Source organism: Trichoplax adhaerens, genomic scaffold (assembly GCF_000150275.1).
Source record: "Trichoplax adhaerens TRIADscaffold_7 genomic scaffold, whole genome shotgun sequence".
NCBI classification, from domain to species: domain Eukaryota; kingdom Metazoa; phylum Placozoa; class Uniplacotomia; order Trichoplacea; family Trichoplacidae; genus Trichoplax; species Trichoplax adhaerens.
Window position 1 is genome coordinate 4,862,903 of NW_002060949.1, and position 15,833 is coordinate 4,878,735.

The window sequence follows — 15,833 nt, forward strand, 5'->3', positions numbered from 1 at the left end:
AAGGAATAACACAGGATACAACTACCATTAATTAATATTATTATTTATTAATATTCTAGCCAGCAGCTCATTAAATAAACAGCCCCTGCTTTCTCCAATTCTGTGCCATATGGGTGTACTAGAGGCTCTTTTAAAGAGACTACTAGAGACCCTATTAAAGAGACTACTAGAGACCCTATTAAAGAGACTACTAAAGACCCTTTTAAAGAGACTACTAGAGACCCTATTAAAGAGACTACTAGAGACCCTATTAAAGAGACTACTAGAGACCCTTTTAAAGAGACTACTAGAGACCCATTTGTTAAAGAGACTACTAGAGACCCTTTTATTAAAGAGACTACTAGAGACCCTTTTAAAGAGACTACTAGAGACCCTTTTATTAAAGAGACTACTAGACCCTTTTACCTTAAAGAGACTACTAGACCCTTTTACCTTAAGAGACTCAAAGGATCTCTAGGGCGTACCGGTTACAGTGTGCTAAACAGTCCTGCGCACTTAGAAAGAGTGACGTCAGCTGGGCGGTTAATGTCAATCAAAGCGTGTCTATCATTTTTCTGGTCATTTTCCTGTACGCTATCTCTGAAACCGTACACCACACTGTACAGTACAGTGTATAGTCCAAAACCAACCAGGCAGCTCATTTTGAAAGTGCGCATTAAGGACAGTATAGTGTATCGTTTCAGCCATACGATTCAGTTGAGATGACCAGTCAAATAGTCAGTGCCATTAGTTTATTCCGGTGAACGACCGTCGTCTGTCCTTCTGCAACAATTGCTCGCTTCACTTGCCTTCCGTCGTGGACAGATGGACGTTTGGAAATAGACGACACTGGATGGTCCTGACACCAAGACATTCGCCTCTTCAGCTTAATGAATATGCTATACTATATGCAATAGCGAGCATAGGGATTTGCTCGCGTTTCAGCCATACAGTACTGTAGAGCTAAGTTTTCTATCGCTGGACCACTCCCAAAATAGACAGTAGTAGCAACAGCATGCGAACGTTAATGCATCGTGGACGAAGAGAATAGGAGCTACAGCAGTAGACAATCAATCCCAATCTCGATCCATTCGACTAGGAAATACTCCAGTAAGAATCACTGCCATTATCGTAGACTCTCGATTGTGGAGTGAATTGAACAGCAATACAATCATTTAGTCATTGCATACTCTATTACTGATTCTTCGATTGGACTGCAATTCAAATTACTGCAGTTAGCAGTCAATTGAATAAAAGGGAAAAAGAAATTTCATTCGACAATTGAATAATTGCTTTCATTGGTAGCTATGCATCGAACTCGTTTTATTTTGTCGCGTTTTCATATTTTGGGCGCTTCTGTTGCTGTAGGTGTTGGTCTAACTTATACCATCCATCGTCAATCGCAATATGGTAAAATCAATGCAGCTGTTAAACAACTAGACGATCAAGTATTCCAGCATACACCAACTAAATGGAATTATAATTGGGATAATCGTCAACCATTGGCCAAGGATGACTCTTCTAAAAATACAGTCATATCATCCGATCAATCTGCAATGCCTACAGCTTCTAGGATGATTATTTTGATACGTCATGGTAATTATAATACTCGCGGTTTGGAAGACAGTGATAGGAAATTAACAATTTTAGGTCATCAACAGGCTCATGTCACTGGTAAAAGACTACAATCAATACTGACAATGCCGGTGGATAACGTCTATTATTCTACCATGACACGAGCTACGGAAACTGCCAACATTATTAATCAATACCTGAAATATAAACATATACAAAATTGTTCATTAATTGAAGAAGGTGCACCAATCCGTCCAGAACCTCCTCTATCATCCTATCGACCAGATGATTATGTACGAGTGATAAATTGAATTTGCATTTCTTTAGGTTATAAGTAAGAATATTGGCGTATTATACTAGCACTGTTTTACGTCGATCAATACAGTAGTAAGCTTGTACTTTTATCGCTATAGCAAGTTAGTCATTCTGATATGCTTGATAAACATAAATACACAACGTATTGACTTTATCATTCTGACTGTTTTCATAGCAGTATAAAGTTGATCATGCTCGAATAGAAAGTGCTTTCAGGAAATATTTCCACCGAGCTGATGTCGACCAGAAGGAGAATAGCATTGATGTCATCATTTGCCATGCAAATGTAATAAGATATTTCGTTTGCAGGTAAGTAACAAGGAGAAAGAATCCTCCTAGAGAAGTTATCGAGTAGCAAATACTAACCAATATACAATATGCATGCATACAATGGTACGTTACATAGTGGCAATTGTCCGGGTGGGGGAAATGTCCTGGAGGCAATTGTCCTAGAATCGTTACATAGATAGTAAATAAATATTAAAATCAATTTCTTCTCTAAATACTACACGCGACGCGGATGTAACGTTAGCAAGATAAACTAACTTAAATAGCTGTGGACGTTAGTATAGCAGATCCTATATTATAATTAATAGAGACGTCTCATCTATCTTAATGATAATAACGTTATCGACGAAAAAGTACAGTAAAATATATAAACAATGTATCTATGCCTCGATTGGAAAGGTTGATGGTAGTATGTGGCACCAGTCAATAAAATTCCCTACTGTGCTAATTAGCAAGATACGCAGTAGTTACTTGTATGGTGGTGGAAGATGTTTTTTATTAGTTGCATAGAAAGTGAGGTCTTTCTGTAATTGCTGGTTCTTATCCTACGTTAACAATGAACTCTCAATAAAATTGTAATAAAAAGCTATTACTATCCACTGACGTATTAACTGGATTTGAGTTTTATCACAATTAACTTTTAATAAGCTGATATAATAACTTTCATCTGATAAATATAGATAAAATATTCTTATTTTTTTGCAGAGCTCTCCAACTGCCACCTGAGGCTTGGCTGCGGATTAGTATTGGACACTGTAGTATAACTACAGTTGTAATTCGACCATCTGGTCGTGTAACACTGCGTGGTTTAGGAGATATTGGACATGTACCTCCTGATCTCATCTCATTCTCCTAGTTATATTCAAGTTTGAATGTTAACTCTTTTGAATGTACAATACTTTCAGCATTCTTTTGCTAATGTTAACTTTATTTGTGTAACAAATCCTGTTAATAAGTTTATTCCTGATTGTAAATAATAATTTCAATGTGTGTTAAAATTTTAACCTCGCCTAATGAAATTTACCAAAACTTGACCACGTAGATATTACCTATCTTTCGTTATTACTAATTAATTATATTTGTAGTATCAGTTTCGCATTTGCTACTTTAAAGGTGAATACGCAATTATGTGCTCCATATTTTAAATATAATAAAGATGGAAGTATTACCCCGTGCAAAGAATACAGCTGCTATCATGCTATCTTGTTGGTAACAATATCCTTAGTACTTTATCTAGTTTTTAACGGAAAATTTTTCAATGGTACCAGTCGAATATAGACCAAAGTAAATAAATAAACAATCTCTGATATCCATTCGTATTATGAAATTACATTAATTTCTATTTTATAGCATGCAGATTTTGATACAATAATTTTAGTGTATTCGTCATCCTGACATCTAGGTCGATACAATTCGAAAATTGTATTATCAATCGCATAACATACCTGTTAAATAATCCAAAACGCAGCATAATATTTAAAAAATCTATGACACTACTGCTGCAGGACGTTTATTTATAAATTTATATGATATGCTACAAAACATTTAAACTGCCATACCCCAAAATAAACGGCAATTTCCAACATAATAATGCCTTTAGTATTTATTAATTACAATTAGTTTAAACCATGAATTTATGCTATCAGATCACTATTAGTATCTAGCTATTAAGCAAGAATACTTTCTGTACACATCATTATCCAATTTAATTTGGTATTAGTATTCAGAGATATTTACTAATAATGCTAATTCAAATAGAATCTATCCATTCACACTTGGTAACTTTTGACCAAATTATACCACCATATTATCAACAGTGCCTAAATAGCATTTATCCAGCAGCCCTACTATATATATTGGAAGACAGAATATCTATCTGGTCATTCGTCTAATATGCTCTGATAGCCCAGAAAAGTATACCATACAAGAACTAGTGGTAAATAATCTCGGAAATCGATTGATTAATTAATTTGTATCTGTGTACTCATTTTTAAATTTCTGATACGTAGGAATTACGTAAATAAGTGCTTATCATTTGCTCTAATTTTTAATATCGCAAAAGTATTACAATAGCTTCTCTATACAGTGGATCTTGCAATTCTGCTTCATTTTGCGCTGGCGTTTGACGTCTCCTAATTAAAATCAGCATACAAACAAACTATAATTCAATCATATTTAATAACAACTACAATGGTTGAGTTTCTACTTTCGTATTTGATTAAGTTTTTGTTGTATGGAAATCAATTTTAGTCATGCCCGTGTGTAAAAACTGATGACTTGCCTAGGCTAAATATGATAAAGTGGCTTAAAAATAATAAAATAAGAACTACGATTTCTTGTAAACTTCACTTTATTTCATAAATTAAGTTCGACTTGCAACTATAATTGTAATCTTAAGCTAATTTGGGTCTGGATGTAACAACTCAGTAGTTGGAACAAGACAACAAGAGTTAGCTTAAGATACTAAGTCAAGTTTAGAACTAAAGTTATCAACAACAGTTATCTATATTTCAAGAAAAATCATGGCTATATAGATAACGTTTATGCGTAAACATATTGCTATTGCTATCTCTATCACTTAATTTAGTTTTCATCACCCTAGTAAATATGTAACAGATTTTCCTACGTTATCCCACTTTTTCTATGACTCTTGTCTAGAACAACGTTTGACGACTATAACATTAAACGTTCAATCGTAATCATAATATCAAAATATTCTAATAATAGCTTTACTACATTTAGTATCAATAAGGTATCGGCATGTCATCAAATACATAAGGATCTTCTAGAAATATAAATGTCCTATTCTAAGACCTATTTTTACTTAAGTACATTTTAATGTCCAAAATTATAAGATTTATACTTTACAATACTAACGGTATTGTAACACTGTACTACAACAAGATATATTGAAATAAAAAATTACCGCATTATAGCTGCTAATTCTAATTTTAATGATCTTAATCGTTATATCATACCTGTAATAATCTTCCTCTGGTTTCAATTGGTAAAGTCAGCGCGAGAATACCACTTGATAAACATAAAATTGTATAAATTAATAAGCCTGCCAGATTAGATTTGGGAAAGATGACCTGTAAATAAGAAAAAATTACACATTACACTTACAAAATTTCTAGTAAACTATTCGCTTAAAATTATCTTAATTGGTTTTAGGGACTGCTCGAAGGAAGAGAAAGTCCCTGCTAGTTGACTGCCTCTTAAATAAACCGCAAATACCCCTTTAATAAGCTACGGATCGTAAATTAAAAGTTATAATTAAGAAATAACCTGAGCTACAAGAGGACTAATGAAAACACCAAAACGATTAGCAGCGCTACACATTCCAAGGCCAATAGCTCTAATGCTTGTAGGATACACCTAGAAATAATTCAGGTTATGAAATGATTTAAAGTAATCTACCATAGTTGTCGAAAATTTCATTTAGACTTTACTAATGTTTTCATTAAATTATTACATCCTGCACTGCCATAAATTTAGCTAATTATATAATTATCTACTCATTCAGTTATTCTACGTTATTACAAGTTCTAACAAGTTTATATTAGGCTATGATACATTTTTATTAAACCGAAATATTAAAGAGATGTAATATATAAAGCGATTTAGAAAAGCAATTTTTACCAGTACGTGTTATATATACATGTAGACGCATTAACAAATGTAAGTGCCGAAACAAACTGGCACAGGGCTGCGATTTATATCCTGATCGAGATTATTAATGCATAAAATACTACTAGTATCTTATTAAAATTAAAAATAGGGCGGAATGCATTAATAGATTAGATTAATTTCATACCTCTGCTGTATAAAGGATTATCGTCTGAAACACTGCATTTGAGAATGCTCTAGTACAGCTTAATAGAATAGTTTTCGTCGCTCTATAACAAAGAACACATAACAGGTACATCAATTTGATAAATTAACCATTAGATAGGCAAATATTATTCACTATTAATAAATCCTAAAACTATATTTGCTCAACTTTATATATACAGATAGTCAATTAGGAGAAATATTATACTAATAAATATTGTAAAATGATATCTTAAAACATAATAATCTAAAGAACGGTTAACCTAATAATATTAGGAATATCAAAATGAAGTCTAATTGATACCGTAACATACAAATATAAAAGTTTAATATAAAGCCTTAGCCGTACAATAGGACCAGAAGTATTATAATTCTTTCCTCATGATCACCGTTAATATCTGTAATTTAATGACTATTCTGCCGTTACATGACAAAAGGAAGCAAGGTCAATTTTTTCGAAAATTGAGTTTATTGACTCTAATTAGTTATTAGGGTGTAATCTAACGGCAGACTAAATTTGATGCTGTTCCTAGTATTCTCTGCCTATTTTTTTACTCAATTGGTATGACCCATTGAAACGGAATTTCTACCATTATATCGTACGCTAAGTTCTACAAAGTTACTAAACATCGCTGAGATGGCTATATGACCTTGCTTCCTTTTGTCATATAACGGCAGTATTGGTAAGTATCGGAAACTATTAGAGTCGTGATTGCAATCTATAGTAAATTTTTAGATAAAAGGTCCATAGATAACACAATATGAAGTCCAAGCACATATTTATACTATAATAAGTGTTCTATCATAGCTGTGATAATAAAGGAGCATACAACATGGATCAGGACAGAGACGGTCTAATATCATGCAATATCACACATCAGATACACAGCTACTAAACTTTAAAATTATACAACATATACTAGTATGCATAATTACTATCATTAATAATTTTATTTCAGGCAAAAGTTATATTGAGAGAATTGTTTGTATTCCAAACTTACGATGAAGTACATGCTATTAAAAACGGAATGGGAATTCCTGCTAGGAAAAACTGCAACGCTATACCTTTCCTTCTTCCCAGTAATTGAATTATAATAAAGGAGACTATTAACCCTACCAAAAATAAGGCAAGTGATCATTAAGCATATTTATTAATTACGCTTAGACATTATATTCAATTGACGTCCTGGTATAAATCGAAAACTTATAACTAGGAGACTTAATGCTAAAACAAGAAACATATGACATTATGAGCCCATTGTTAGATTTATCCTGCCGAAATCTACCTGCAGAATAATCCTGAATACTAATGATCTCCTGTCATCAGGAGTCTATCTTAGATAAAAACTGAAACCAAGCTTTATTAAAAGTCAGTCAATCTATAGTACAATGACAGTAACATTAGTTATCCTTACTTAAATAATACTTGCATTATAAAATTTTGCATTTATCTATAAAAGAATATATAATGTCATAGACAACAAATAGCAAAGTATACTATCCGATGAAAATAAGATAAGCATTAATTAGCAAAAATCACTTCATGACATGTCGTTTTACGTCTAGCTATACTTATTTACAGCATATTTAATTATTCAAGTTACTAACCAGGAATCTCAGCGAATGCTGTAGCTATAAGATATTGATAATGTTTGGTGGTTAATGGCTTACAGGAGCAATCACTAATCGTGTTCCTTACAGTGTTATCATTTCCTAACAGATTTTAATTTTTACCAGGTAAGTCTGATTGTCATAATTGCGACGATAATATTAATAATAAAACATGTTGTGTAAATTGTGTTATTTGATTACCACAATTTTGATTGACAAGCAGAAGTGGGGATAATAAAATCATACCAAAATAGCAAAACCCAGCGCTGCTCCTAATTCATAGAAATCATTACTTAAATACATGAAATAATTACTACTTACTAATGTCTTTCTGATATTTAATATCTATCCGTGCCATAGGTAGTAGCAATAAGTCGATACTACTTATGATAGCATAAGCTACTCAAAAAATTATTACAGCAGTACCTAAGAATATAAATATCTTGATTAGCTATGTAATTTATTGACAACAAATAAACAAACTTACCAAATAAGAAATAATAAAATTGTTGTCTTTCGATGTTGCTTCTTGAATAAGGTACGGATTTGTCCAAGACTATCCTATGATTGGAAATGAATATTTCTCACTGTAAGTGCAATCTTTTATAAATATATATCTTCTATTCTAAATATATGCTCCGTAGATATATCAAAATACATATGTAATAATTCGACCGTATCTAATGTAGAAGTTCTATGATTATAATAGACCTTTTCTGGTACAATGAGATCTCCTTCTAAAAGAGATACTCCATTTGCTTTAGCACCATCAGCTAAGACCTTAAGGGTTTTGTTACGTTGACCAGAAACTAGATAGAATCGGGGAGATTCAGGTACGAACTAAGATATAGAAATGTTAGTATTAGTAACGCCATTTTTGTTTTAGCAAACTAAATTGTAATAGCGTTCTTAACATTTCCTACCTTGTATAAAAGGCAGAATACAAGGCATGGGATACTAGCAAATCCAAGAACGTATCGCCAATCTAGTGTTGGCATAACAAGCATCGCTATTAAATTGGTAAGACAGCCACCGATAGACCAAAATACCTACCAAGTCATGAAAGTATTCAAATTAATATATTTAAAATTTTAACTATTTAAAATATTCATATTTAAAATAGAGTAGAAAATTAATAGTTATACCGCAAGGACAAGTATTGATAGGCATCGATAAATTTCTGGTAAAAACTCGCAGTAAATAGTAACTCTAATTCGATAGAATAGTTTCGAAATGCATTTAAAACAGTAGTCATGCTTAATTAATTAGTTTATAAAAATTTGTATTCTAATAATATCATACTAAAAGATTAATCGTTTCAAGCTGTAACTGAATTATATTGGTAGTACCATCTCATATAATACACGATAGCGTTACTAGCAATGTTAGATATCTTACACTTGGATAGCACCAGAAATACCAAAGCCAGTAAGACCTCGTGTAAATACTATCCAAAAAAAACTTGGAGAAGTGGCAGAGAGTAGAGCATAAACAAATGTCCATAAAGTGGAATAGAAAACCGCCTATTTATGAAAAAGATAGAAACAGAGTAAAAATTTGTAAAGGATTGAATACTTTGAACAGCATCGGGCGGTTTCAAGTTTCTATGATTTATAAGAACTAGACTAGACAATTTTAAGTTTTAGTGTGCTTAACTAGACAAAAACAGAATATTTTAAATTAATGGTAGATAATTACAAGGTTCTACTCTTTAATTCCTTAGAAATAGATCTTTCCATCTAAAGAATTTAACTTATTTATTAGGTAATTTCAGAAATTAAACGTAGCTGAATCTCTAATACTAATCAATTACAAAGATCTATATATAATTAAAATAAAACTTATTATAGCAACTTTAACACCCACTTTGATTAGGTAAATATCACTAGTCAATATTTCGAAGTAATACCTAGATCTTAAAGTTCGATACTCTGATATATGAGTAGAAAAATATTTATATTGATCTTCATATTTGATTTATTTAACTAGGGAGATATGGAATATATTCTGACTAACACTAGACGATTTTAAACTTTCATATTCTAAATTATCGAAGCTTAATACATGAATACAGTCATCTTAATAATTAGGTATATTTTATTTTGTAGGTGATAGTTTAAATAATGATTGTAATCAGTATTTAGAAATATATTGACTGTGAAAAAACTAAAGATATAGATGGATACGCGTTTCATAATACAATCAATCTATACTATGCGCTATACTGCTTTAATCCGATTGTATCATTTATCAACAAATATTAAATTATACTCTAACACGATACCATTTTCCTTCCGTAAACATCAGAATACCATCCCCAAATAGGGTCACCAATGAACATACCAATAAATGATACCTGAAGAAGATCAATTTATTAACAAAATTATACTACTTGCTTTGATATTGCTCTCTTTTATTAATTTTAGATAATTCAAAATAAATTTTATCTCTCTTAATAGAACTACCATTGATATCAAAGCTGCTTGTATTGAAGAAATATTCCAAGCGCATTCTAAAGCACTGGTTAAAATAGATTGGAGGTATACCTCCATACCAGCCACAATCTACAGTAAGCCATCAGAAAGTACATCCATTGTTTTCATCATATTTATAATATAAAAATAGAATCAAGTTGTTTTCTTTACTTATATAGAAGAATATTAATTATTCTCATCATATTATGATAAAAGCAGTCGCTACTTCCACGTAAGAGGTTAGATACTACGTTCATAGTCATTAATGAAATATCAATAAATAGGATTAGAGCGGTATCTAAGCCAGGATTGTTAATCTAGAATAGCAAAAGTGGATACGCTCGCCATCATTTCTGATTGAAACATATATAATACCACGGAGGTGTAGAATCTGTGCCTACCTAAAACAACACATGTATCTCGATATATTGTATGCCATTTCCAGTATCTAAGTAGTCATTCTCTCAAGAAAAAACTAGCGTTAATTCAATGTTTTTTTCTTAAGTTTGATTGACACTTTCAAGATATGAATATAAGTTGATGTACGGTACTCGTCATCATTTCTAATTAAAATATATATAATATCGTAGAAGTGCAGGAACTGTGCTTATTTTAAACAACACACATATCCGGATATATACTGTGCATATTTCTAAAGTTTATGCATTATTCTTTAAAGAAAAAACTAGCCGTAATTTAATGTTTTTCTCTTAAGTTTGATTAACACTCCCAAGATATGCATCTAAAATGCAAGCTGGAGTGATCGCTGACTGAATATCCTGCTGTAAGATCGTTATTCATGGCTAATATAAAATAAATTGTCAGTTGCAGTATTGTACTATCACTGAATTAATAATGATAGGATAGTTTTTATCAGTTCCAACATTATTATTTACCAGCTACAGGACTATTTTTTAATTTTTATCAATACAGACTTAATTTAGTCGTCTTTGCTTTGTAAAAATCGATCGAAATAGCGGACATAGTACACTCTTAGTTTGGTAGAGTTATTCTAAAGTTGTAAGCAATGTACAATAGGCTACTTAATTTCGTTAAAGGCTAATTTTGATTCAATTTAGCATAACATTCGTTGACTAGTAAAATAATTTTATTCGGCGTAGTATTGCCTACACCAAGAAATTAATATGGTATCAATTTCTATCTGCTTGACTAACCCAAATACAGCCTGCCAAGAATGTAAGTTTAATTTGATACGAACCAAACCCAATATGATTGATATACTCTTCAATAGAATAAGCCTTTCTAAGATTAAAATCTGAGATAAAATAAAGAAACTTTATCAATTTTGCTACTTGAAACTGTATAAGTTTGAACAAAAGCTTTTGCTGCCATCCTTAAGCCAAAAATGTTTTTGATATAAATTGAGGCGATTAGACAAATTTTATATCCGGTAATGATGAGTGACAAATATCATAGACAGTATTAGTAAATCATACTTAAAGAAGTATAAAATAGATCAAAATAGTATTTCGGCCATTTAAACTATCGCGATTCTATTACAGATTAATGATCTTTCTAGGAATATCAAGGAAGTTGGAAAATGGGCCAGGATCACTGAATGCATTCTGAATAGTAAATGTTATCATTTTAAGTTTATACTGATAACTGCTAACTTACGCTGCTATATTATAGGGTATACATAAAATTAGAAAGTCAAAGCAAGTACTTTTTATACTTTACCAGATAAATTGGATGTTGTTGATTGCTTTAATAGTCTTTCCCTAACTTCTGAGTCTGTTTCAGCCATGTTTCTCTTTCGCAGTACGCGTACTATTTTATACCGAAATAACTATCGATTAACACAATCTTAAGAACTGTGTAAATCACAACTTAATTCTAGTCGATAGCTATAGTACAATTGAGGTTGAAATAGGTTGTTTTCTATCCAAACTGATGATAAAATGACAGGTTTATCGATTTATTGAAAGAGCTGTATAAAATTATAGAACTTTAAATACACTAGAAAATGCTATTACTGACAAACTACGATCGAAAATAACGTCCTTGAGTTCGTTTTCCAGAGTTATAACGCTGTAAAAGTATCTATTCTATGAACAACATGTATTTAAGAGTAATTTTTCGACACTATATTATACATGGGTTCTAATCCTATAGTTTCTATCGTCAATAAACTCAAGCAAAAATAGATCTTAGACTGTTGCAGTATTCTAAGATATCTACATTTAAAATTACTATTTTATATCTGTCTTCTCGTTAGCTTCAACGAGAATTTTACTCAATAGCCATTGATTCTGCAATGGGCTAGGCCGACGGAACGATCAACAGGTCTATTCTTAAGCAATTGTAAGTACCATCCCATAGGGATTTTGTGGCTATGGCATTGTTTTATTCAATTGTAATCTAGCTATTTATCTTATTGTAAAGTAACTTACTATAGTGATTGTAGACTATTAGCCATGTTTAGTGTGATGTACAGAAGTGTCTTTTCTATATTTATCTTATGATACAGTATATTTAGTAGCCCATAATTATACAGTAGGCCGTAAGAATAGACTCTATGCTAGAGTACAGATGACCATATACAGTAAGGTGTTGAGCTACTAATAAGGTTAGAGGTAGAAATAGATATGTAAATCATATAGTAGTATATGCTTAGTTCATTGTACTTTGAGTGGTAGGAATAATGTCTACGAAAATACAGTAATCATTTCTATACTGGATTAATGATGGTTCGTTGTAAAATATTGGAACTAATAATAAGCTGAATATGTGTAAAATATAGTAGAATGCTGCTATGCTGATTGTAGCTGCGAAACACTACGGAGAGTATAAAAGCTGGAAACATTAGATTATCTGATTGTTCTTTCTAGAAATTTTTCAGTAGTTATATTCGGCTAGATTAGGGCAGCATGTAGCTAGTCTTTGTATGAGATCTAATAAAGCTCCAATTTTCTACAACTTTGGAATTTTCGTGATCGGATTTTATCACGCTTATCTATATATAATCCCTACTTAGCCAAAAAACATATTTTAAACCACCAAAGCTATTCGAATGATTTAATAGCTTTGATGGCTTCAATATATTTTATGCTATCTAGAAGTTATGCATAAATAAGCTATGATGGTTTAAAATATATTTAAAGCTTTTATGTTCAAACATAAATAAGTTTTGATGATTTAAAATATGATTCTATACTGTCTAGAGATTACATATAAAGATTAATAATTTCGGTATATCTGTAGTATTGGCTTAATGTTTAAATGAGTAAGCAAATCCTCTTAGTAGTAGTGTGGTATCTTAGTAGTTGTTACAGTGTTATACACTGTATTACAGTAGAAATAACTATGTTAGGATAATTCTGTTAGACTATCCTTATTTAGTTAACTTCTAATTTGGATATACTGTATTTTAATATAGCACTGACTTTTTATGACAGTGACACTTATACACATACTGAAATTATAATAGTTATAATAGGGAATGCAAATCATCTGCTTACAGTTCGAATCATTGTGATTGTAATTTACTTATGGTAGACTGTAAATTATCATGGAAATGTTCCGTGATAGGACATATCGTAATCTGACTATTCTGTATTAGTCATTATATGTCTATGTTCGTAAATACTGTTGTCTGCATTAAGGGAGCAGTAGCTAAAATTAATATTTAATTCAGTAAATGATTCTAATGTTAATTGTATTAACTATGACTCATGAACTATTGAGGAATAGTATATAAATGCAGTATATCGTGAAATAAAGAAGAATTGTCTAACTTAGTGTTTAACGTAAAATACGAGGCGTTTAAGTCTTTGTGTAGTCTGCTAGTAGAGCAAAAGTGTTTGTGATAGTGCAGATATCGTTCCTTGATACGTGGTTCAAGGAATTGACTTATTGATCGTATATTGCGTTATCTTGTTGCAAAGCTGTTTTGTGACAGTAGTCTAGTCTAAGAATTGACGTATATATCTTATGGTTGATTTCCCTACTACTCGGAGTGCTAACTCCTATCGAAACGTTAAGTAACCTTTTTATATAATAATAACGAACTTCAATTACAGTCTCGACAGGAGTTTACTCATCAAGTAGCACGTAAATCAATCAAAAGACAAATATACTAATTCTTAAATTAGATTGTTACAAAGCTATAATACTACGAATAGAATTTGCTGAGTCATTGAAACATAAAGCTAATATTGTAGATACGCTAGGATTAGTAATCTTCATACTTAATACTTAGATAGCAAAATAATATACCGTAATTTTAATCATCTAAGCTATTCGAATAACTTAAATTATTGCTCTATATAGTTATTGTACGTAAAAATCAACAGGCAGTTCATTCAAGCTAAATATAAAGAATTGATCACTTTATTAGTTCAATGTTATTTATGTAATTTAAAAGAGGGGAAAATGATTAGTGTAATCGATATTTACTACCGATAGCATATTTAAATGATTGCAATTTATGTTAGCAACCCGCGTTAGCGTAATGCCGAAGATACAATGATATCAATATAAAGACCTATTAACCCATCACATTATTTCGATCACCTTTACGCCAAAAATATTACATATTCGAATTAAAACTACGATATACTCGTTTCTTTGAATTTCCATCAATAAATGATGTCAGATACTGAAGAATGATTAAAAAAAGTCCATGAAAATAGTTGCTTAATTGCATACTAAATTAGATGAACAAAGCAACGGATATCTGAGTAGTTATATTAAATATTGATAGCAATTTACATGCAAAAATCAGGCTTGCAAAGTGGTAATCAATCAAGATGGGGTTGAATTAAGAAAAACTCACAAAATCACGATAACTATCTGAATTTGTACCAATACTAATGTTAATACTGAAGATTAGAAATAGTTTGGAAAGGTAGTTGCAGGATCATGAGCGGAATCACTCGAATAGATGACCTAAAAAGCACCGTAATTTTGTTAATGCATTTAAATACAGTAAAAATCAACCCTGTAATATAATAGAAGAAATTAGTTCTATAGTAATCCTAGCAGCATAGTTCTATCGTTATAATAAGATCATTTTTAGCATACTTCAAACTGAAGTAGTTCCGAAGTTAATTTATTTAGAGCAATTTTATACCTCAGTTATCAATTAAATTAATAAACGATGAATAAAACTCTAGTTTAAATATTCAACTCTTGTACTACTAGTGACCTTTGGACAATGGCCTCTGCTCCCTTGCATTTGTATTATTATTATACGAGCTAAGGTAATTAATTGCTTTTCTATTAACTATCTTACTATGCATTAAGCTTAAAGTCTTATTTAATGTCACTGCAAGATATTGTACACGTACATGTATCTCATCAGGATCTAATACGCGATAATAACGCTTCCTTTCAGACACTCTCATACCAAGCATGTCTCTATAGACTCGTTTTATATACAAATATCTACATGGGTTCCTACTAGGACATTGTAAACCTGTTTAAAAATCTAATGATGGCCAGTTTAAATTTAACTGGTGAAATATTTGCAAGCAATTCCGAACATTCAATTGATAATCATTCAGTACTTGGTGATCAATTAGGTACATGAAAGATAATTTCGAACTTAGAATTTCGTGATATCGGATGATTTCAGAATTAGAGACTTTTCAGATACAACAAAATTATATAATGCCTAGTAGTTGATTGCAAATTGAGAAGAAAAATAATTTTACATATCATGGTCAAGAACTATTTACATCCGTTGATCAGCTCTTTAACTTTATGGTTGCTGTTAAAAATAATATACAAAGT

The 15,833-nt window shown here is 31.2% G+C and overlaps 2 protein-coding genes across 2 annotated transcripts; one reads left to right on the forward strand and one right to left on the reverse strand.

The window, feature by feature from the left end:
- Positions 1 to 1,448: 1,448 nt before the first annotated feature.
- Positions 1,449 to 3,004, forward strand: TRIADDRAFT_5303 (uncharacterized protein; the record flags this gene model as incomplete). Its single annotated transcript, XM_002114126.1, has 3 exons — positions 1,449 to 1,847; positions 2,045 to 2,178; positions 2,863 to 3,004. Coding segments are annotated over 3 exons (675 nt in total), but the record flags the coding sequence as incomplete, so codon positions are not given.
- A 1,608-nt stretch (positions 3,005 to 4,612) lies between these two features.
- TRIADDRAFT_58337 (uncharacterized protein) lies at positions 4,613 to 11,844 on the reverse strand (the record flags this gene model as incomplete). The annotated part of the gene is made up of 15 exons (XM_002114437.1): positions 4,613 to 4,660; positions 5,136 to 5,249; positions 5,446 to 5,535; positions 5,975 to 6,056; positions 6,993 to 7,104; positions 7,600 to 7,704; positions 7,804 to 7,874; positions 8,090 to 8,163; positions 8,314 to 8,442; positions 8,526 to 8,651; positions 8,748 to 8,811; positions 9,001 to 9,125; positions 9,887 to 9,958; positions 11,252 to 11,352; positions 11,778 to 11,844. The coding sequence occupies 15 exons, from the start codon at positions 11,842 to 11,844 to the stop codon at positions 4,613 to 4,615; spliced, it is 1,380 nt and encodes a 459-aa protein (XP_002114473.1).
- Positions 11,845 to 15,833: the final 3,989 nt, after the last annotated feature.